Raw genomic sequence first — 23,044 nt, 5'->3', positions numbered from 1 at the left:
TTTATATATTGATACGATATTGGTATTTTTCCAGTCTTCTGGTATTTTTCCTTCTTTTTTACATTCTTTTAGTGTCCAGTTTGCAATTCCATCCTAGCCGTGCGATTTCCTGACATCAAGGTTTGTTATTTTGTCCATTATTTCTTTTCGTTATACTATTATTTCCCTCATGGGAGGGGATCTCACTTCTCGCCCTTCATCCCGATGCTGTACATTTTCTCTGGTGAAAACCGACTTGAAGAGTTTGCTCATGACTGCAGCCACTTCTATATCTTATGTGTATTTCATATTCTCTTGGCGTAGTTTCACTATTTCCTGTTTGTTTATTTAGTTTAACGTTCGCATATCTATAGAACAGTATTGGTTGATCCTTACATTTCTCTATTATGTTTGTTCATATTTTCTTTTCCCTCCTCCCTGCGTATTTTTACATATTCATTCCTTTGATTGATATATATTTCCCATTTTCTAGGTTGTTTCTCTTTTTGCCATCTTTTCCAAGCTTTACCTCTTCTATCTTTCGCTTCGCTGCACCTTCTATTAAAACCAGCACTTAATAAACACATTTTCCTGTTTTTTGTTTTGATACATATCTATCCACTCCTTCATTACAGATTTTCATCAGAATCATCGATTTTTCTTCCACTTGTGTCTCTTCCTTGTAGAATTTTTCCCAACTAGCTTTTTGATTTTTTCCCTAAGTTCCTCAAAGACCGTTTTACTATACATCAGTTTCCTTTTCTGTATTTCTAACTCAAGTAATATGTGGTCACTCTTCCCAGCTGGTGTCCTGTATTCAATTTTATCCGCAATATCAGGTTCTGACATAGATAATGAATCTAGTCTCGACGGTTCTCCATTATTTCTATATATGGTATTTTCTTTTGCACACTGTCATTATATGTTCTATAGTCATATCAAGCAATACATTTCTCCATAGATCCTCTCCACCTTTCAGTGTCATCTCTTCCCAACATATTTCTGTGCAGTTAAAATCTCCCATAAATACCATGTTCCTTCCATCCTTCATTTAATAAAAACATTGTATCTTTTAACATTTTAGAATAATCTCCAAGACCTCGTTTTTTTATTACACATAAAACACTTTTTTTTTTTTTCTTTTTTTTTTTTCATGTCACTATCTTCAACGCTTATCATGGTAATTTCCACCCTGTTCTCTCCATTTGTAACTTCCGTCACATTTAAGTTTTTTCTTAGCCAAGAACATGACTCCTTCATCCTGTTTCTCCTCTCTATTTCTAAGCCAGTGATTATATAATCCATGTTTGGTGATAATGGACCCCTTAATTTTGTCTCCACAATTCCCATTATGTCTGGTTTTTCTTCTGACAGGTAATAATTTAGTTCATTTAATCCTGAAATTAATCCGTCTATATTTGTATAACCCACTTTTAATTTTCTGCACTTTCCATCTCGTTCTCTGTTCCTTTCGTTTCTTTTTCTTGAATATACCTTTTTCTCAATCTTATATCTAACACTCCAATAGAATTTTTTTTTTCTCGGTCTCCGTTTTTTTTTTTTTTTTTTATGTCTTTTCTCTTTCTCTTTCCTCATCATTCATGTCTCTTTTTATCAATACATCTTTATAGTGTCCACTTTTTGCTAGTATTTCTTTCGCTGCCATTTGTGACCTGAATTTGATCTTTAGGGATCGATTTCCTCCTGCATATCTTCCCATTCTATGCATTTCCTCTGTTTCCTTTTCTATTTTTTTTTTTTTTCTCTTTGTCTTGTACTACTTTCTGACTTTTTCTTGCTAATTCTGTCTGTCTCTCAAGGACCTAACTAGATTGTATTTTTCCTTTAGACCATATGCTACTATACACTTCTTTTTATCCACTGTATCTATTACCAAATTTTATTTTTCCTCGATTACTTTAATGACTGTATCTTTAGCGTTCTCCTGCATTTGTTGGTGAGCAATTCCCTTAAAAACTATCTTATCCAGTTTTCTCAGTCATTGACTATTTTTTTATTCACCTCTTTTTTTTTAAGGTCGTGTGTGTGTGTGTGTGTGTGTGTGTGTGTGTGTGTGTGTGTGTGTGTGTGTGTGTGTGTGTGTGTGTGTGTGTTTGTGTGTGTGTGCGTGCGTGCGTGCGTGCGTGTGTGTGTGTGTGTGTGTGTGTGTGTGTGTGTGTGTGTGTGTGTGTGTGTGTGTATGGAGGATTTCCTTCTCTGAACCGTCGTGTCTCTTACCCCTCAGTTAATATCATGAAGTGGATGACGACGGTGGAGAAGTAGACGGCGACAGGCACAACGATGAGGCAAAGAGCGCGAGCCAGCGTGTGCGGGATCACATGCCACTGTAAGATGGATTGATATAATAGCTACATTCAACACGAGGAACGAAAAAAAAAAAAAATTCGCTTTATTTAACTGCAAGTCTCTTTTACACAGGACAGGCACGCCTCCCAGGACGGAGCATAGGATTTCAAATTCAAGAGGAAAACATTTAAAATGAATGCAACACAATTACTTTGGACAACAGAAATCGAACATTCAAAATAACAAATTCTTCTGCATTGGGCACGGTCGGTCATGGTAGATATGAAGCTTGACGCCTTTTACATCGCTGAGAAAGCATAAAACACTAATGATAACGACGAATCTCACCAAAGGCCGCTCCTTGTTGGTGACGATGGTGAAAAGCTGGAAAGCGGTGTGGATCCCCACATACAACACTGTGAAGACGCCCACGTACTTGATGCTCATGACGAGGCCGAGCTGCACACCCGTGAACGTAAGCCAGCCCCACCATGCCCTTGACCATTCCCTAAGGAGCAGACACATACAAAATAAAAGAATGAGGGAGATGGGGTAGGGGGACGGCAGGACAGAGAAAAAGGGAGGGGCTAACTGAAAAATGGTCACCCCAGACTTCGACAGGGTGACACTTCTTCAGGTGGGCTATCCTGGGATGACAATTCTTCAGGTGGGCTATCCTGGGGTGACGAATCTTCAGGTGGGATATCCTGGGGTGACGAATCTTCACTTGTGTAAGTTGATGAGAAAAGTACCCTCTCGTTACGTTAAGTTAGATTAGGTTACATCTTTATCTGGGGTGACGAATCTTCACGTGTTGCTGCTCGGGATGACAATTCTTCAGGTGGACTACCAAGGGGTTCTTCAGTTGGTCGTCCTGGACTGATAAATTCTTCAGGTGATAGGTAAGGGAAATAAAACAAAGTCGAAGGTACTAACTTGTCTTTTTTTCAAATTCACTTGAGTTAGCATTCGTTGCGCCTAAGCAACCATGGATTGTGTAATCTTGTGGGTGCTATCTCTACAAAAGTCCAAAATCATCTTAGTTCTGTATATTTCTCTTAGTTTTCTTTGATATCATTATCATTGTTATATCTATTATCATTCTAATTATCATTATCATTATGTTCATTATTATTATTAATGCAAGGGTAGTGGGTATGGGATTGAAGATGGTTAAAGAAAATGGAGAAAAGTGGGAGATAAGACAGTTGTTTGCTGACGACACTGCGCTTGTAGCAGGATCAGAGGAGGGATTGAGGAAGTTAGTGACAGAGATTGGGAAGGTATGTGAAAGAAGGAAGCTGAAGATTAGTTTGGGTAAAAGTAAGGTGATGAGATGTAGAAGGGAAGAGAGTGGCAGCAGAGAGACTGGAGGAAGTGGATAGTTTTAGATACTTGGGTGCGAATGTGGCAGGAAAGGGAGGAGTGGAGGTGGAGTTAGAATGTAGATTGAGAGAAGCAAATAAATATCTTGGGGGTTAATAAGTGTAACGAGAAATAGACATTTGGGAATGGATGCTAATAGGAGATTGCATGAAGGAGTGATTGTGCCTACAACACTGTATGGGGCAGAAACATGGAACATAAGAGAGGAAGAGAGAAGGAGTTTGAATGTGTTTGAGATGAAATGCCTGAGAAGTATGATAGGGGCTACTAGGATAGATAGAGTGAGAAATGGGGAGGTGAGAAGGAGAACAGGGGTGGAAAGGGAGCTGGGAGGTAGGGTTGATGAAAGATTATTGGGATGGTTTGAACACATGGAAAGAATGAATGAAGAAAGACTAGTAAAAGAGGTGTGGAAGACAGAGGTAGAAGGAGTGAACATGAGGGGGCGTCCTAGGATGAGATGGATGGATGGGGTAAAAGGGGCATTGGGAAAGAGGGGAATGTCTGTTGAGGAAGGACGGGAAAGGACAGAAGACAGGGGTGAATGGAGAATGATTGTATATGGATGATGATGTGATGCAAGAGGGGGAGTGGGTGGGGGATGGGGGTGAGGGAGTATGTATGAGAAATAAATTGACGTAGCCTGAATTAATGAAGCGGTCTTGCTGTGGATGTGCTGTGTCTTGCGACACTGCTTCTGACCCAGGGCAGTGGACAAGATGAGGGATGACCAGTCATCCAGGAGGTGCCAAGATAAGAGTGAGGGAAGAGGGTAGAGGGGAGTGGGGTATGTAGGGGATGGAATGGGTAGGAGTAGTTTCTATGCCTTTGTCTTTTGGCTACCTCTCGTGTAAGGGGGAAAAAGCTTTTGGTATATGTATGTATTATTATTATTATCATTATTATTATTATTATTATTATTATCACTATTATTATTATTATTATTATTATTATTATTATTATTATTATTATTATTATTATTATTATTATTATTATTATTATTATTATTATTATTATTATTATTATTATTATTATTATTATTATTATTATTATAATTATTGTTATTATCATTATTGTTAATATTATTATTATTATTATCATTATTATTATTATTATTATTATTATTATTATTATTATTATTATTATTATTATTATTATTATTATTATTATTATTATTGTTATTATTATCATTATTATTATCAGCATTATTATTATTATTATTATTATTATCAGTATTATTATTATTATTATTATTATTATTATTATTATTATTATTATTATTATTATTATTATTATTATTATTATTATTATTATTATTATTATTATCATTATTATGTGGACGAACTAACGATTTATATTGCTTGTTAACAAGTGATGGACTTTTGATGTCAAAATATCGCGCAATGAGTCCTAGAATCTTATTTGCTTTCTCAGAGGCTGAAATACACTGCTTGGATGATTTGAGAACGTTACTAATAATTACGCCGAGATCTTTTTTACTATTCACTTTTGTTAACGAATTTCCAAAAAACTTGTAATCGTACATACTGTTATTTTTACCTATGTGCATTCCATTCATTAACTACACGGTTGGCAAAGTTGTTTCTACCTACTTCCAAATTGAATCCATTTCAGGACAGTTTGAGACCATTGTTTCTTGTCTGATTCTCATTCTATGTGAAAATTTGGTCACTTTTGATGTTGTCAATTCCCTTTAAAATCTTAAAGACCTGTATCAAGTCACCTCTGAGTCTACGCTTTTTTAGGGAAAACAGATTCATGTGCTTAAGTCGATTTTCGTATGATTTATTTTTGATATTTGGAATAAGTTTTGTGGCTCGCCGTTGTACTTTTTCCAGTCTGTCAATGTCTTTAATGAGATTCGGTGACCATACGGAAACAGCATATTCCAAATGTGGACGAACTAACGATTTATATAGCTTGTTAATGAGTGATGGACTTTTGAAATCAAAAGATCGCGCAATCAATCCCAGAATCTTATTTGCTTTCTCAGAGGCTGAAATACACTGCTTGGATGATTTGAGGTCGTTACTGATAATTACGCCGAGATCTTTTTCACTATCCACTTTTGTTAAGGAATTTCCAAATAACTTGTAATCGTACTTACTGTTATTTTTACCTATGTGCATTACCTTGCATTTACATGTGTTAAATTTCATTAGCCACTTTTCAGACCATTGCTGTAATTGATCTAAATCTTCTTGAATATCTAATTGGTTTGAGTGATCATTTGCCAATCCGCACAGTTTTGTATCATCAGCAAATTTGGAAACAGTAGATTTTAGTCCATGGTCTATATCATTTATATATACTATGAATAGAAGTGGCCCAAGAACGGAACCCGGAGGAACTCCACTTGCAACACTTTTCCATCCAGAAGTTTTTCCATTTAAAACAACTCTCTGTTTTCGACCTTTCAACCAATTACTAGTCCAACCTAATAGGCTACCACTTATTCCATGCAAAGCTAATTTAGTAAGTAGTCTTTCGTGTGGGACGGTATCAAAAGCTTTTGCAAAGTCTAGATATATTAAATCTATATTGTTTCTTTTGTCATAATTCGAGATAACTGTGTTGTAGAATTCGAGTAAGTTAGTCACGCAAGAACGTTTCCGTCTGAAACCATGCTGGCTATCATTTATCAAACGGTTACTTTCTAAATGATATTCGATAACATCTCTGATGATAGTTTCCATTATTTTCCCTACGATTAAAGTCAAACTTATAGGCCTATAGTTATTTGGTTTCTTTTTGTCAGCTTTTTTGAATGTGGGAGTAACGTTAGCTAGCTTCCATTCTCTTGGGACATCTCTGGATATGATGGATTTCTTGAAAATAATTTCTAATGGAAGAACAATCTCATTTTTCATTTCCTTTAAGATTTTTGGATGCCAACCGTCAGGCCCTGGTGTTTTATTAACTTTGAGTTTGTCTATACACCTTTTAATTTTTTCTTTTGTTATATTTACCGTAGTAAGTTTACCCCAGACTTTTCACAGGTTTCAGTTTGGAATTCACTTTGAGGTGTTTCGTTTATCTTGCATTTACTTGTGTTAAACTTCATTAGTCACTTTTCAGACCATTGCTGTAATTTATCTAAATCTTCTTGAATATCTAATTGATTTAAGTGATCATTTGCCATTCCGTACAGTTTTGTATCATCAGCAAATTTGGAAACAGTAGATTTTAGTCCATGGTCTATATCATTTATATATACTATGAATAGAAGTGGCCCAAGAACGGAACCCTGAGGAACTCTACTTGTAAAAAAAATTTCATCTAGAAGTTTTTCCATTTGAAACAACTCTCTGTTTTTGATCATTCAACCAATTACTAGTCCAACTTGATAGGCTACCACTTTTTCCGTGTGAAGCTAATTTAGTAAGTAGTCTTTCGTGTGGGACGGTATCAAAAGCTTTTGCAAAGTCTAGATATATTAAATCTATATTGTTTCTTTTGTCATAATTCGAGATAACTGTGTTGTAGAATTCGCGTAAGTCACACAAGAACGTTTCCGTCTGAAACCATGCTGGCTGTCATTTATCAAACGGTTACTTTCTAAATGATGTTCGATAGCATCTCTGATGATAGTTTCCATTATTTTTCCGACGATTGAAGTCAAACTTATAGGCCTATAGTTATTTGGTTTCTTTTTGTCACCTTTTTTGAATATGGGAGTAACGTTAGCTAGCTTCCATTCTCTTGGGACATCTCCGGATATGATGGATTTCTTGAAAATAATTTCTAATGGAACAACAATTTAATTTTTCATTTCCTTTAAGATTCTTGGATGCCAACCGTCAGGCCCTGGTGTTTTATTAACTTTGAGTTTATCTATACACCTTTAATTTTTTTTTTTTTTTTTTTTTTTTTTTTACCGTGGTAAGTTTACCCTAGACTTTTCACAGGTTTCAGTTTGGAGTTCACTTTGAGGTGTTTCCTTTACGAATACTGAGCTAAAATAATCGTTTAAAATATTACACATTCCTTCATTTGAATATTCAAGTTGACCGTCAGCAGATAATAGTGGACCAATGTGATTCCTAACAACCATTTCTTCACTCATTCTTTCCATGTGTCCAAACCATCCTAATACTCTTTCATCAACCCTATCTCCCAGCTCCCTTTCCACCCCTGTTCTCCTCCTCACCTCCTCATTTCTCACTCTATCTAGCCTAGTAACCCCTATCATACTTGTCAGATATTTCATCTCAAACACATTCAAACTCCTTCTCTCTTCCTCTCTCGTGTTCCATGTTTCTGCCCCGTACATTGCTGTTGGCACAATCACTCCTTCATATAACCTCCTCTTAGCATCCATTCCCAGATGTCTATTCCTCATTACACTTTTCAATCCACCAAGGCATTTACTTGCTTCTCTCAATCTACATTCTACCTCCACCCCCACTCCTTTTCCTGTTACATTCACACCCAAGTATCTGAAATTATCCACTTCCTCCAGTTTCTCACCCTTAATGCTCACTTCCAGCCTACTGTCACTCTCTCCCCTTGTACATCTCATCACCTTACTTTTGTCCACATTTATCTTCAGCTTCCTTCTTTCACACACCTTCTCAAATACTGTCACTAACTTCATCAATCAATATATGCACACACACACACACACACACACACACACACACGCACGCACACACACACATACACACACACACACACACACACACACACACACATATATATATATATATATATATATATATATATATATATATATATATATATATATATATATATATATCAATAGCCTATGCCCTATTAGTCGGACTAGACTTTGTTTCTTCTCATAAGTTCAGGACTCGAACCTAGAACTATAGTTCCAAGCTCACCCCCTTGCCCACTGAGCCATGGAGCAGCGGCCTGACTTTGTTTCTTCTCATGAGTTCAGGACTCGAACCTAGAACTATAGTTCCAAGCTCACCCCCTTGCCCACTGAGCCATGGAGCAGCGGCCTGACTTTGTTTCTTCTCATAAGTTCAGGACTCGAACCTAGAACTATAGTTCCAAGCTCACCCCCTTGCCCACTGAGCCATGGAGCAGCGGCAAGAGGGCAAGGGGGTGAGTTTGGAACTGTAGTTCTAGGTTCGAGTCCTGAACTTATGAGAAGAGATAAAGTGGCCGCTGCTCCATGGCTCAGTGGGCAAGGGGGTGAGCTTGGAACTATAGTTCTAGGTTCGAGTCCTGAACTTATGAGAAGAAACAATGTAGGCCGCTGCTCCATAGCTCAGTGTGCAAGAGGGTGAGCTTGGAACTATAGTTCTAGGTTCAAGTCCTGAACTTATGAGAAGAAACAAAGTCAGGCTGCTGCTCCATGGCTCAGTGGGCAAGGGGGTGAGCTTGGAACTTTAGTTCTAGGTTCGAGTCCTGAACTTATGAGAAGAAACAAAATCAGGCCGCTGCTCCATGGCTCAGTGGGCAAGGCGGTGAGCTTGGAACTATAGTTCTAGGTTCGAATCCTGAACTTATGATATATATATATATATATATATATATATATATATATATATATATATATATATACAAGACACATATCGATGTATGCTTTCTGTTTAATTTGTTATCTACACATTCAGTGATTTTAATGCAGTATACACAAAACTCTTCTCAAAAAGAAAACTTTGGAACTATTATGGCTGATAAACTGGAAAAAGGCGGATAATGGTAGTCCTTCCTGCAGTATTAGGTGGGGAAAGCAATGTAATTTTCATTAACATAAAAAGATAAGATAAAGTCAACAATGAAGCTAATGGTATTCCTCTTACACAGACGACTGCTGAGAAGTAGCCCCCAAGTAGAGGACGGGGCTTTCTGCCAAGTCCAGAGCTCTACTTTTCAAAAGCCCGGGCGTCTACAGCATTCTTGAAACCCCAAACCTTTACATGATATTTCGTTGTCATTTGAAGTCAGTATGTTCTATAAATGCTTAACATGTCCTTAACAAAGGCACTCAAAATATTGGTCAGATTTGCGAGGTTTGCCAAGAACATGAGATACATAAAATATTACCCAAAATCTCATACAAACAGTAATACCAATTTAAGCAATTTTCAGATATAATTTTATCCACAGGTGCCATCGTAGCGAAGGGGTTGGCTGAAATAGCCTAAACCCCCATAATCATTAAGATCTTGTCCTGAGTTGAATAAAATCGCCTGGCGCTAGACAGAACAAAATCTAAACAGGTACAAAAAGGGAGTTAAAGCCTCTTACCTTTGACTTTGATTATGAAACTTGTAAACGCCGTATACAGAAGTAAGTATGGCAAGCAGTAGAAATGGATCCAGCAGGATTAGAGTGTTGAGACGGTGTATGAACGTATCTGCATGGGGAGAAAATATAATTATAAACAGAAGAAAATTTTCGCCGTGCGTTTGTCCCTTGAGAACCTGGAGATACCAGCCCCTGGGTTAACAAACTACTTTGTAAGGACTGTGAAGAAGTATACTGGGGCCAAACAGGAAGATAACTGACTACAAGAATTGAGGAACACAAGAACTCCATCAAATATGGTCAAGAAAATTCCGCAGTGTTCCTACATAACAGCAAAGAGAATTATAATGCTACCATCGTTTATAAGTTCCACTGCAGCTTTCGAAGGAAAATTATAGAATCCTCCCTTATTAAATATATACCTAATTTTAATACCTCCAAAGGTCAGTGGTCCCCAGACTGCAAAACTTTGATGACTGCCAAGAGGTCCATCTCTAAAGCAGCCGGGCTTGACCTCACTATCGGCCAACCTCCGCCCCGACCTCATCAAGGACACATAACCTGAGTCCGCCCTTTTTCTCTGTCCCCAAATGTACCCCTCTTACCTATATATACTCTCATACTCTACACTATGTATCATTCTGCTGAAAAGGACCACAGATAGTGGTCGAAATATACAGAATTTCTGTCCATCTTATCTTATTCTCCGACAGTGGGTCAATAAGTCTTATTTTACAAATGTGCTACGACATTAACCTTTATATATATATATATATTATATATATATGTATATATATATATATATATATATATATATATATATATATATATTTAAAGGCAAACGAAGATGTGTTAGGAATAGAGTTTATTGCCCTAATGTTGGTCGCAACGTTAGGGCAATAAACTCTATTCCCAACACATCTTCGCATGCCCTTCCCCACCCACATTCTCTCTCTCTCTCTCTCTCACACATACACACACACACACACACACACACACACACACACACACACACACACACACACACACACACACACACACACACACACACACACACACACACACACACACACACACACACACACACACACACACACACATATATATATATATATATATATATATTTATATATATATATATGTATATATATATATATATATATATATATATATATATATATATCTTGATAGTGTATTGGTCTAAGTCACTCGGCACTGGTAACGTTCTCGCCGCATAGGTTACAATTTCTGCATGCGCCTATATGGCTTAGAATTAAAGTGCATTGTGGTTGATAAAATATATCTCTAATCACTGGGACCCATTCAGTGTTGTACACACACACACACACACACACACACACACACACACACACACACACACGCACACACACACACACACACAAACACACACACACACACATATATATATATATATATATATATATATATATATATATATATAAATATATATATATACTTACAAATAAGTAACTTTGAATGCTAATATTATCTTGGTGATTAAGAGTTACTTACCACATAGTACACATAATCCTGCCATGACTGCGGAACCCAGAGAGGCCGACACCTCCCACACGATGAGAAAAGACATGGGAACCAGGAGAGCGCCAAGCACAGCAATCATCTGTTGTGAAACAGATTAGACTTGGGTAATTATATCATACATGGGTGTATTATAGCTCTCCTACCTTGGCTATTTCAAATCTCCCCCTCTCGTCTGTGTCTCTTTTATGTTTGTGTATTTGCATGCGTATAGATGTGTGTATTTACCTTACCTAGTTGTATTTATCTTGTTGTATCTTACGGGAAGGGGAGCTGCGCTCGTGGTGTTTCGTCTCTGTATCTCGCCATACGTAATTTGCTCTTAAGTTCTTGTATCATTTTTGTATACACTATTATTTCGTCTAGTATGTTCCATATATCCACCACTCTGTGAGGAAAGCTGCTTTTTTCCCTTGTCTCTTCTATAACTGTCCTTTTTTAGTTTCTTTCCTTGTCCTCTTGTGTTTCTTTTATCCCAATATAGTAAGTCGTCTCTATCTAGGATTTCTACACCTTTCATAATTCTGTAGATGGTCAACAAGTCACCTCTTTCTCTTCTTTGTTCCAGAGTCGGTAGTTCTATTTTTGCCAAACTTTCTTCAAATGACATTTTTTATAGTGTTGGAGCCATCTTCGTAGTTCCTCTCTGAATTCTCTCAATTTTCTTTATATTCTTTTTAGTACTGGGTGACCATAGTGTCGCTGCATACTCCAATTTAGGCCTTATCAGTGTGACTAATATTTTCTTTACCATTTCTTCATCCAAGTAAGTAAAAGCCACTTTTATGGGACATATCTTTTGTGATGATCACTCCCAGGTCTTTTTCAGATCCCACTTTCGTTACTTCTTTATCACCAATTTTATATTGTCTTGATATCCTTTTTTTTTTTTTTTTTTTTTTTTTTTTTTTTTTTTTTTTTTTTTTTTTTTTTTTTTTTTTTTTTTTTTTTTACTTTTTCCAAATTCCATTATGCTACATTTCTTTATGTTGAAGTCCACTTCCCACTTCTGACTCCACTCCCAAACCCTGTTCAGATCTCTCTGTAGTGAGTCACAGTCAGTTTCATTATTTACTTTCTTTAACACTTTTGCATCATCTACAAAGAAGCTCATGTAACATTGCACACCCTCATCCATGTTATTCACATTGATAGCAAACATTATTGGAGCCAATACTGATCCTTGTGAAACTCCACTAATTACCTCCTCTTAAGATAGAACTCTTATCTCTGAGCATTACTCTCATTTTTCTTCAATGCAAAAAGTCCTCCATCCATTTCAATAGTTTTCCTTGTATCCCTCCCATGCTTTCCAGTTTTCTTAATAGTTTTTGTGGGGAACTTTATCAAAAGCTTTTTGTAGATCTAGGAATGCAAAATCAGCCTATCCGTCCCTTTCTTGGGTAAAAATAGATAAAAATTGTGGTACATAATCTTCTCTGTCTAAATCCGAATTGTCTCGGATTTAGGATCTTGTTCTCCTCCAGACGTTTTATCCATCTACTTTTTATAACTTTTTCACATATTTTGCCTACCGTGCTTGTTAGGGAAACCAGTCTGTAATTTGTTGGGTCTTCTTTATTTCCTACTTTATAAATTGGTACGATATCAGCATTTTTCCAGTCTTCTGGTATTTTTCCTTCTTTGAGTGAGCAATTAATCATGTTATATATTTTGTCTGTTAGTTCTTTACATTCTTTTAATATCCAATTTACTATTCCATCCGGGCCGTGCGATTTCCTGACATCGAGGTTCATTATTTGATCCCTTATTTCTTTCAGTGTTACTCTTATTTTCCTCATGGAGGAGGGGTTGGTCATTTCTCTCCCTTCATCCCGACGTTGCATTTTTTTCTTTGGTGAAAACCGACTTGAAGTGTTTGCTTATAACTTCCACCATTTTTGTATTTTCTGTGTATTCCGTATTCCCTTGGCATAGTTTCACTATTTCCTGTTTATATTTTAGTTTACCATTTACATATCTATAGAGTATTTTTGGCTGATCCTTACATTTTTCTATTATGTCTTTTTCATAGTTTTTTTTTCCTGCGTATGTTTACATATTCGATCCTTTGATTAATATAAATTTGCCACTTTCTATTTTTTCCTTTCCTTCATCTTTTCCAAGCTTTATCTCTTCTGTCTTTCGCTTCGCTGCACCTTTTATTAAACCAGCATTTAATATACAGCTTTTCCTGTTTTAGCTTTGGGACGTATTTATCCATTCCTTCTTTGTAGATTTCCACCAGAATCATCCATTTATCGGCTGAAAGAAACCTGCACAGTGAAGCTATAGCGATAATCCAATATCACACTCCTGGTCATATGGCCACTTCCCGAAGGTTGAGTGTGGTTGGAATTTTCCGCCAGAATCACCAGAAATTTAAATTTCCCGGCTCTGTGCAGGTATGCACATTGTCGACCCCACCTCCCCCTCCCTACCCCTCCCTTCTTAGCCGGCTCGCCTGAGTCGTCATTTCTAAGCGCGGAATCAGACCGAGCGGTCTCCCCGCTGCCGGCCTTTGGTTTTTTGCCGGTGAGTCTGTTTCCTGCTTGTTATTCAACTGATAGTTTCAGCGCTTTCTGCATGGTTGCCGGTTTGTCCCATTCTTCGACCACCCTATTAGTGAACCAGTTGTTGCCTTCTTAAATCTATTTGGTCCGGTTTGTGCCCATTGCTGCGAGTCTGGTGGTCCGGAGGGGGGCGCCCCCGGGGGTCGTCTGGCCTCTCGGCGGGCCCATACCTCCTACGATGAATGGTCCTCTAACGCCTCACGGCTTGCATCGTCAGGCCCTAGTTGTAGACATTGACCTTATACGCTCGCAATCCGTCCCCGTCTCCGAGTCGTCCCTGGTAAACAACCCGGGTCCTCTCGGAGGACAGGGGGACGTGTCTTATGGTACGGAGGGTGGCGCTCCCGAGGGTCATCAGGCCTCTCGGCAGCCCCATACCTCCGACCATCAATGGTCCTCTAACGCCTCACGGCTTGCTTCGTCAGGCCCTAGTTGTAGACTTTGACCTTATACGCTCGCAATCCGTCCCCGTCTCCGAGTCGTCCCTGGTAAACAACCCGGGTCCTCTCGGAGGACAGGGGGATGTGTCTTATGGTACGGAGGGTGGCGCTCCCGAGGGTCATCAGGCCTCTCGGCAGCCCCATACCTCCGACCATCAATGGTCCTCTAACGCCTCACGGCTTGCATCGTCAGGCCCTAGGCGTAGACTTTGACCTTTTCCACTCGTAATCCGTTCCCCATACGTCTTCGGGTCGTCCGTGGTAAGAACCCGGGCCTCTCGGAGGACAGGGAGACGTGTCTTATGATACGGGGGGTGGCGCCCCCGAGGGTCATCAGGCCTCTCGGCAGCCCCATACCACCGACCATCAATGGTTCTCTAACGCCTCACGGCTTGCTTCGTCAGACCCTAGGCGTGGACGTTGACCTCTTCCGTCGTCCGACGTCTCCGGGTCGTCCGTGGGTGGGCGGCCCGGGGACTCTTGGAGGACGGGGGGGGTGGACGTGTCGGGTGGTGCGGATGGTGGCGCCCCTGGGGGTCGGCGGACCTCTCGGCGGCCCCCGTGCACCCGACCGTCGTGGCCCTCTAGCACCTTTCGGCTTGCCTTTTCGGGCGGGTCCGTGAGCCCACCTTCCTTCCGGAGCCGCTCACGTAGACCCAACAGGAAGTCCCGCTCGAGAAAGAGTTCTATCTCTCCCAAGAGGCCTAGGACGCTCAGCTCGTCCACACCCTCCACATCCCGGTCACGGCACCACCCTCCTTCCGTCCCTGATAGGCCCCGTCTTCGACTCTGCCCTATCTCGCTATCCGGCCTTTCAGGCCGCGCAGACCAGAGCACCCCCCCCCCCTCCAGAGCAGCCTTCTAACGAGCCTCCGGCTCTGGCCCCCTCTCCCACACTCCTTCCTGGTCCTTCCCTCCGCCCCTCCGCGCCGGCGGCGGATATAGGACTGAAAGGCCCCTCTCATGAGGACCCCCCCCCCCCGCCAATCAGACGACCGTCGAGTTGGGGGACGGGGTGGAGGACCACCTCCGTCCATCTTTACCTTATCCTCCTACCACGACGGACTCTTACGAGATCCGCCCCTTCTCATGGTATGACCTCACATACATCCCCCTTGTGTAGCGGCGAGGGATTTTATTCAGCAAAGATGGGGTCTCGCCTGTTGGAAACGCTCTTCAGTACGGGGTCCTCTCATCACCTGAATGACATCATTTGACGTCTCGATCTGGACTCCGCCCTACTAGGCTGTCCAGGCACCCAGGAAATGACACCTCGCTATATCACAATGTGATCCTGAGACGTCAGTGATCCTTTGAAGTCACTATATGATTCTTGGATGTCACGATGTGTTTGTGACATCACGATGTGATCCTATGACGCCGTGATGTGATCCTATGACGTCACGTGATGCTGTGACATCACAATGTGACCCTGTGATGTCGTGATGTAACCCTGTGGCATCACGATGTGACCATGTGACATCACTAATTCTGTAACATTACTGTATGGTCCAGTGGAATTACAATGAAAACATATGACGTCACGATGGGGGTCCTGTGACGTCATTTTGTTGGTGTCGTCACGATATGAGTACATGATGCCACGATGTGATAATAGTTCACGATGTGATCAGGTAACGTCAATATGCGATAAAGTGATGTCACAGTGTGATAAGATGACGTCATTATGTGATAAAATGACGTCACGATGTAGTCCTATGACGTCAGTTTGTGGCCCTGTGACGTCACGAGGCGATCCTATGACACCATGATTAAATCCGGTGACGTCACAGTATAATCACATGATGTCACTAGGTATTAAACATATGGAAGTCAGCTTGTGGGTGATGAGACGTCACAAACTGCCATAGCACTATTGGATATGGACGCTCGCCACGGGCTTCGAGGACTTCCAGCGGGAAGACTTGGGATGAGTTGGATACATACCGAGGGTCCAGGCCCGTCTCAGCGGGAGACGCTCAGGGAACGTCTTCACCCAGGACGAAGCCTCTTGACTAACGCCCACGGACGAGGTCGCTCGGAAATGACCTCGGCCTCGCATGTATGTTGTTATATGTTCTACAATCGATTTTGTGACTTCACTACAACCTCCGGGGATCGGAATCCACCTTGCCCTACTAATTTAATTCTCTTTACCATATTATTGTACCAGACTCCCTTTCGGACTCTCGCTTACCCCGAGGATCTTCACGAAACTAGTGAGAGTGGTAGGCGTACGCTGGGCGGAAGCAAGCATCTCCACACTCATGTACCTAGACGGCTAGTTGATGCATTTGCCCACCGGGGAGGGTGCATCGGCCAACATCTCGGTGGCTCTGAGAGTGTTGGCGGACGTGGAGTTCAGGATGGACTGGGACGGGTCTGCCCTCGCTCCCACACAGAGACTTTATTGGCTCGGGATTGAGTGGGACACAGTCGGCGCTCTTCGGGTGCTCCACTGCGCCAAGAGAGCGTGCTTCTCTCACACGTTCTCCCGCCTTCGGTGTGTGTGTGGGGGGGGGGGTTGCCTCAACTTCGCGACCCCGGCCCTTCCACTGAGCCGCTTGGGGCGCCGACGGCTGGTACGGGAGGTCGATAGGAGCATACTGCTCCCGCGCGACCTGCCCGGGCCGGTACCCTCAGCACTCCACAGCTTGTTGCGTCCCTGGCTTCGGTCGGGGGCCCTACGCCGGTCGGTCCCATAGTCCCCGCCCCCACCTCGAATGGCAGGAGCGGCGGACGCCTCGGACATGGGGTGGGGCTTCCAGTCGAGCTGGAGACATCAAGCTTGCCGGGGATGGTCGGAAGATAGAAGGTCACTACACATCAACCTTCGGGAGCTGATAGTGGTGAAAGAATGACTCGAGCGACACCCCGAATTCTCTTGCATGAGCGTCCGCTTGGACATAGACAATGTGACGGCAGTACAGTGCGTGCAGAGGCAAGGTATGGCCCGACCAGGTCCACTCCTAGCCCTGTCGGAAGACATCTTCGCCGAGGCATCACGCAGGGCCATATCACTCTCGGCGAAGTATGTGCCGGGCCGGGAGAACGACTGGGCGGACGCTCTATCCAGGTGTCAGGAGACCTCCGTGGTGTGGCAACTACGCCCACAAGTGTTCGAGACGCTCTCCCTCCGCTACGGCACCCCAGAGGTGGACCTGTTTGCCTCCCCAAACACGACCCAGCTCCCCCTCTACCTCACCTACATCCAAAGGACACGCACAGGAGGCCCAGACGCCTTCACAGAGGACTGGAACAGCTGGAAGTACGTATTCATTTTCCTCCTCCAGCGACACCGGTCCTCCTGAAGGTGATGCAGACCCTCAGGTCCTTCAAGGGTCAGGTCCTCCTGATAGCTCCCTACTGGCCAACCCAGCCGTGGTTCGGGGAGCTAATGAGATGGGGCCCTTCTCCCCTTCTACCGGGGTCAGCCTGCCTAGCCAACAGCCTTACCATGCCTCTCCAAGCGTCACTCCAACTTGATACTTGGAGTTTCTACGGGGAGCTCTCAGCCAACTCTTCTCTACAGAGGCAGCAGACAAGATGCTCAGAGCTCACCTTCCGTCCTCAGTGCGGCAGTGTGGGTCCTGCTGACGGAGATTCCGGAACTGCCTTCGGAGACACGCGATGGTGACCATCTCCGCCAGCACGGTTCCGGACTTCCTGACTTGGCTGGCTGCCTCCACCAACAGGGCACCGGCGACTATCTTGCCTCACTATACAGCCCTCACGGATCCGCTACGCTTTGGCATGAACATCCGAGTGCCACAGAGGGCGCGAATCCTCCTAATGAAGGGGATCAGCGCCTCGAGAGAGCCGAGACATCAACCGGTCCTGGCCTGGTCCTTGCATCGTGTTCTGCAGTACCTGGCGTTCGAAAGGGCCATTATGGAGGAAGAACACTTCCCTCAACGTGTAGTCTTTCTGCTCGCCTTGACTACGGACTACAGGGCTTCACAGCTGGCGGCAATCACCCGCCACCCGTTCTTCTCCAAACTGGAGGACAGCTCGGCCCTAACCCTCTCTCCATCACAAACATTCCTGGCCAGGAACGGCCGAGCGGACGACATGATTGGCCCTCTCAGAATACAATCCTTCCGGGAGGGAGGACGCCCACAACCGCTGCGCCCGGTCCATGCGTTCGAAGGCTACGTGGAGCACACGGACGAGATTTCTGAGGATCATCTCTTCTACAACACGAAATTTTGGATTCCCCTAACCCCGAGGTCCCGGGCGCACCTGCTGTGCCGCATTTTGGAGAGAGCCAACCCGGGCCATGCCCCGCACGCCCACAGCATCAGGGACTTCGTGGCATCGCTGGCGTTTCTCCGCACCCACTCTGTGGAGCGGGTGCGGGACCTAGAGGCTGGACATCGACGACTCCCTTGGGGACACGGTGTCTCTACCACTCGGTCGCCCCTGTCCCATGTGTCGCCATGAAAACGGCTCCACCCCTCTCATCTGAAAAAAAAAAAAAAAAAAAAAAAAAAGTGGAGGAGGCAAAGGGTGACCGAGGAGTGGGGAGGGGCCCAGGAACCGCTGAACAGGATACGATTTTCGTATAATTTACGCATTGTGTGAACAGTGCAATGTTGTGCATGTCACATTCTTCGGTGTGGGTACTTGACGTTTCTTTTCTCCCCTCTACTGAGTGATAAAATGAATAAGTCTCCCATAGGAAAGACACACGTAATAACGGTTTGAATCAGGCTTCACCTCTCCTCCCACCTGTCCTCGTCTCATGCATAGCTTCGCTGTGCAGGTTTCTTTCAACCGATAATATTTCTTTGTCGCGGCTCGTGCCGCTTAAATTGTCTTTATCGGCTTAAGAAACCTGTTCAGATTTAGGGTTCCTCCCTCCTCCCACAGGCGAAGCCTTCATTTCTCATTGAAGTGACGACTCAGGCGAGCCGGCTAAGAAGGGAGGGGTAGGGAGGGGGAGGTGGGGTCGACAATGCGCATGCCTGCACAGAGCCGGGAATTTTAAATTTCTGATGATTCTGGCGGAAAATTCCAACCACACTCAACCTTCGGGAAGTGGCCATATGACCAGGAGTGTGGTATGGGATTATCGCTATAGCTTCGCTGTGCAGGTTTCTTAAGCCGATAAAAACAATTTAAGCGGCACGAGCCGCGACAAAGAAATATTTTCTTCCACTTGTGTTTCTTCCTTGTAGAATTTTTTCTAACTCGCTTTAAGAAAAAAAATTCTCAAATTTCTCAAAGTCCGTTTTACTATACATCAGTCTTCCCTTTCTGTGTTTCTCATTTCTCTTTATATACATTTCCTCCTTTAGTTCTAACTCGAGTAGTATGTGGTCACTCTTCGCAATTGGTATCTTGTATTCAATTTTGTCTACTATTTCAGGTTCTGACGTAAATAATAAATCTAGTCTCGACGGTTCTTCATTATTTATAAATCTAGTGTTTTCATTTACCCATTGTGTCATTGTATGTTCTAAAGTCACGCCAAATAATACATTTTCCCATTGGTCATTTTCACCTTTCACTGTCATCTCTTCCCAACATATTTCTTTGCAATTAAAATCTCCCATGAGTACCACTTTATTTCCATCCTTCAGCATCTCATTTAATGAAGATTTCGTATCCCCTGAAAAATTCTAATAATCTCTATCTCTCCAAGACCTCATTTTTGGGGGTACGTTAATCACTGCAAACTTTCTGCTTGTCATGTCGCTATCTTCAACTCCTATTGAGATCATCTCTACCCTGTTCTCTCCATATGTAACTCTCGTCATATTTAATTTTTTCTTAACCAGGAACATGATTCTTCCACATTGTTTCTTCTTCCTGTTTCTAAGCCAGTGATTATATAACCCATGACCAACATTGTTTGGTACTAGTGGACTCCTTAATTTTGTCTCAACAAATCCCATTACGTCTGGTTTTGCTTCTGACAGGTAATCGTTTAGTTCGTTCAATCCTGAGATTAATCCATCTATGTTGGTATAAGCCATTTTTTATTTCCTGTACCCTCCATATCATTCTCTGAACTTTATATATATATATATATATATATATATATTTTCAGTCTCATGTTTAACACTTTCCAACAGAACTGTGTTTTCTCAGTCTCCGTTCTTTATATATATATATATATATATATATATATATATATATATGTATATATATATATATGTATATATATATATAAATTCTTTTTTGGTTATCACTCATGTCTCTTTTTATCCATAATTTTTTTATAGTGTTCTTTACTTGCTAGTTTTCTTGTTCTTGCCAAGATTTCTTCCACTGCCATTTGTGACCTTAATTTAATCATTTGTGGTCGAATTTTTCCTTTTCCCTCTGCATACTTACCAATTCTGTGCCCTTCCTCTTTTTCCTTTTCTAATTCTTGTTCTTTCTCTTGTACTACTTTTAGAACATTTCTTGCCATTTTTGTCTCCTCTTTATCTCTCAGGAACCAATTTGAGTTATGTTTTTCCTATAGGTCATATATCACTAAAAAAAAAAATATTTTTTATACTGTATCTCTTATTAAGTTTTCTTTGTCCTTAATTACCTTAATGGCAACATCTTCAGTTTCTCCTGCATTTGCTGATGAACTATTTCTTTAATTTTTGTTGTTTTATTATTATTGTTATTATTATCGTTATCATTATTATTATTATTATTATTATTATTATTATTATTATTATTATTATTATTATTATTATTATTATTATTATTATTATTATTATTATTATTATTATTATTATTATCATTATTATTATTATTATTATTTTGTTTGTTTGTTTTTTAAATCATTTCTGAGCTGTTGCAAATCGTCTTATGTTATTCTGCTTCTACGGCCATTGCCTTTATCCATTCATCAACCTATTTCGTTATGGTCTCGTTATTTGTGTTTTCTTTAATTTTCAACCTTTCATACTCACTTTTTAACTCTGCCAGTTCTTTTTTTTAGTGTACTTACCTCTTTTTTTCCGTGTTTACTTTCTCAATTCACCCACTTCCTTGTCTGTGTTCGTCTTCCGTAGACCGTCAGTTTCCCGGATCCATTATCAAGTAGAACCCTTTTTGTATCTCTTGGTGATCTAAAACCTATGTTTATATTTTGCTTCGCCCTTGCGTCGGTAGATGGCTCTATGAGTCTGTGTATATGTTTACATTGTAACGCGACAGACTGCAACCTTGTGGTTCCTCTGGCTAGTCAACTTTTTCTTCCATTTCACTTCAATTACACGATATTTATGTTATAAATTAATCATTCCGGGTATCCACGAGCTTTCCCCTTCCTATATATCACACCCTAAGTATTCTATAACTATAATTGTATCACTGCTAAGACGTTTCGTATTTTTTTTTTTTCATGAGCGCCAATATATGCGTGTTGGATCACGTGTTGGACTCGTCATCGACAGCTATTTCCCTCCTGGAAGAGAGCTCAAAGCTCATATATGACCGATCTATGGGTAATGTTGTGACCTTACATGCACACACACACCCAACTCCCCACCCATGAGAGTTGGAGTAAAGATTCGCAGCGCAGCGATACTGAAATTACTTCAGCCCTGGGCGGGATTCGAACCCGGACCGCCGTAGTGGCGGTCGGGAAATCTACCACTACGCCATCGAATATTGTGTGTGTGTGTGTGTGTGTGTGTGTGTGTGTGTGTGTGTGTGTGTGTGTGTGTGTGTGTGTGTGTGTGTGTGTGTGTGTGTGTGTGTTTACCTATTTACCTAGTTGTAATATACGGGAGGGGAGCTATGCTCGTAGTGACCCGTCTTTGTATCTCTCCGCATCAAGTTTTATCTTAAAATCTTGTATAGTGTTTGCACATACTGTTTTGTTATCTAATTTGTTCCATGTATTTATCGCTCTGTGTGGGAAACTGTTCCTTTTCAAGTTTTTTCTATAACTATCCTTTTTCAGTTTTTTTTTCCGTGTCCTCTCGTTTTACCGTTGTCCCACGTGTGTGTGTGTGTGTGTGTGTGTGTGTGTGTGTGTGTGTGTGTGTGTGTGTGTGTGTGTGTGTGTGTGTGTGTGTGTGTGTGTGTGTGTGTGTGTGTGTGTGTGTGTGTGTGTGTGATTACTTACTGATCTCACGGCGACGTAGTTGAAGAAGTCGGGATACTTGCGGCTAACACCGAAGTCGAAAGTGGCGTTGTAGCCTGTCAACTTGAACGTCCCAGCAATGAGCATCTGAAATCCCAAGCATGAAACGCATTATGACAAAACAATATCAGAATGAAGAGAAATTTTTGGTCACGTTTCGCCCACACGGTTTTGGGTTATTCTTAGATGTATCCTGGAAAAAAATAAATAAATAAATAAATAAATAAATAAATGAATAAATAAATACATAAAAATGATAATAATAATAATGATAATAAATAAATAAATAGATATACATATATATATATATATATATATATATATATATATATATATATATATATATATATATGTCTTGTTAAAGATCAATGCTAGGTCAGTTTTAACTATCTGCTTAGTTTTATTTTTCATTCTTCTTATATGTTTCTTATAGTCCGGGGGTAGATTAA

At 41.3% G+C, this 23,044-nt stretch overlaps 1 protein-coding gene across 1 annotated transcript in view; it reads right to left on the bottom strand.

Annotated features, from left to right (window-relative positions):
* The window catches only part of LOC143040194 (protein O-mannosyl-transferase 2-like), a 103,570-nt gene that overhangs the window by 63,129 nt on the left and 17,397 nt on the right, over window positions 1–23,044 (bottom strand). The window contains exons 4-8 of the mRNA XM_076210860.1: window positions 22,578–22,682; window positions 11,455–11,563; window positions 9,922–10,030; window positions 2,635–2,794; window positions 2,218–2,324 (exon numbers count right to left, since the gene is read on the bottom strand). Coding sequence (XP_076066975.1) covers window positions 2,218–2,324; window positions 2,635–2,794; window positions 9,922–10,030; window positions 11,455–11,563; window positions 22,578–22,682 — 590 coding nt within the window. The remainder of the gene's footprint in view (window positions 1–2,217; window positions 2,325–2,634; window positions 2,795–9,921; window positions 10,031–11,454; window positions 11,564–22,577; window positions 22,683–23,044) is intronic.

Source organism: Oratosquilla oratoria, chromosome 28 (assembly GCF_046742065.1).
Source record: "Oratosquilla oratoria isolate Oo_2021 chromosome 28, ASM4674206v1, whole genome shotgun sequence".
NCBI classification, from domain to species: Eukaryota; Metazoa; Arthropoda; class Malacostraca; order Stomatopoda; family Squillidae; genus Oratosquilla; species Oratosquilla oratoria.
The sequence above is the reverse complement of the archived record's forward strand: the minus strand, read 5'-3'. Positions and strand labels throughout refer to the sequence as shown.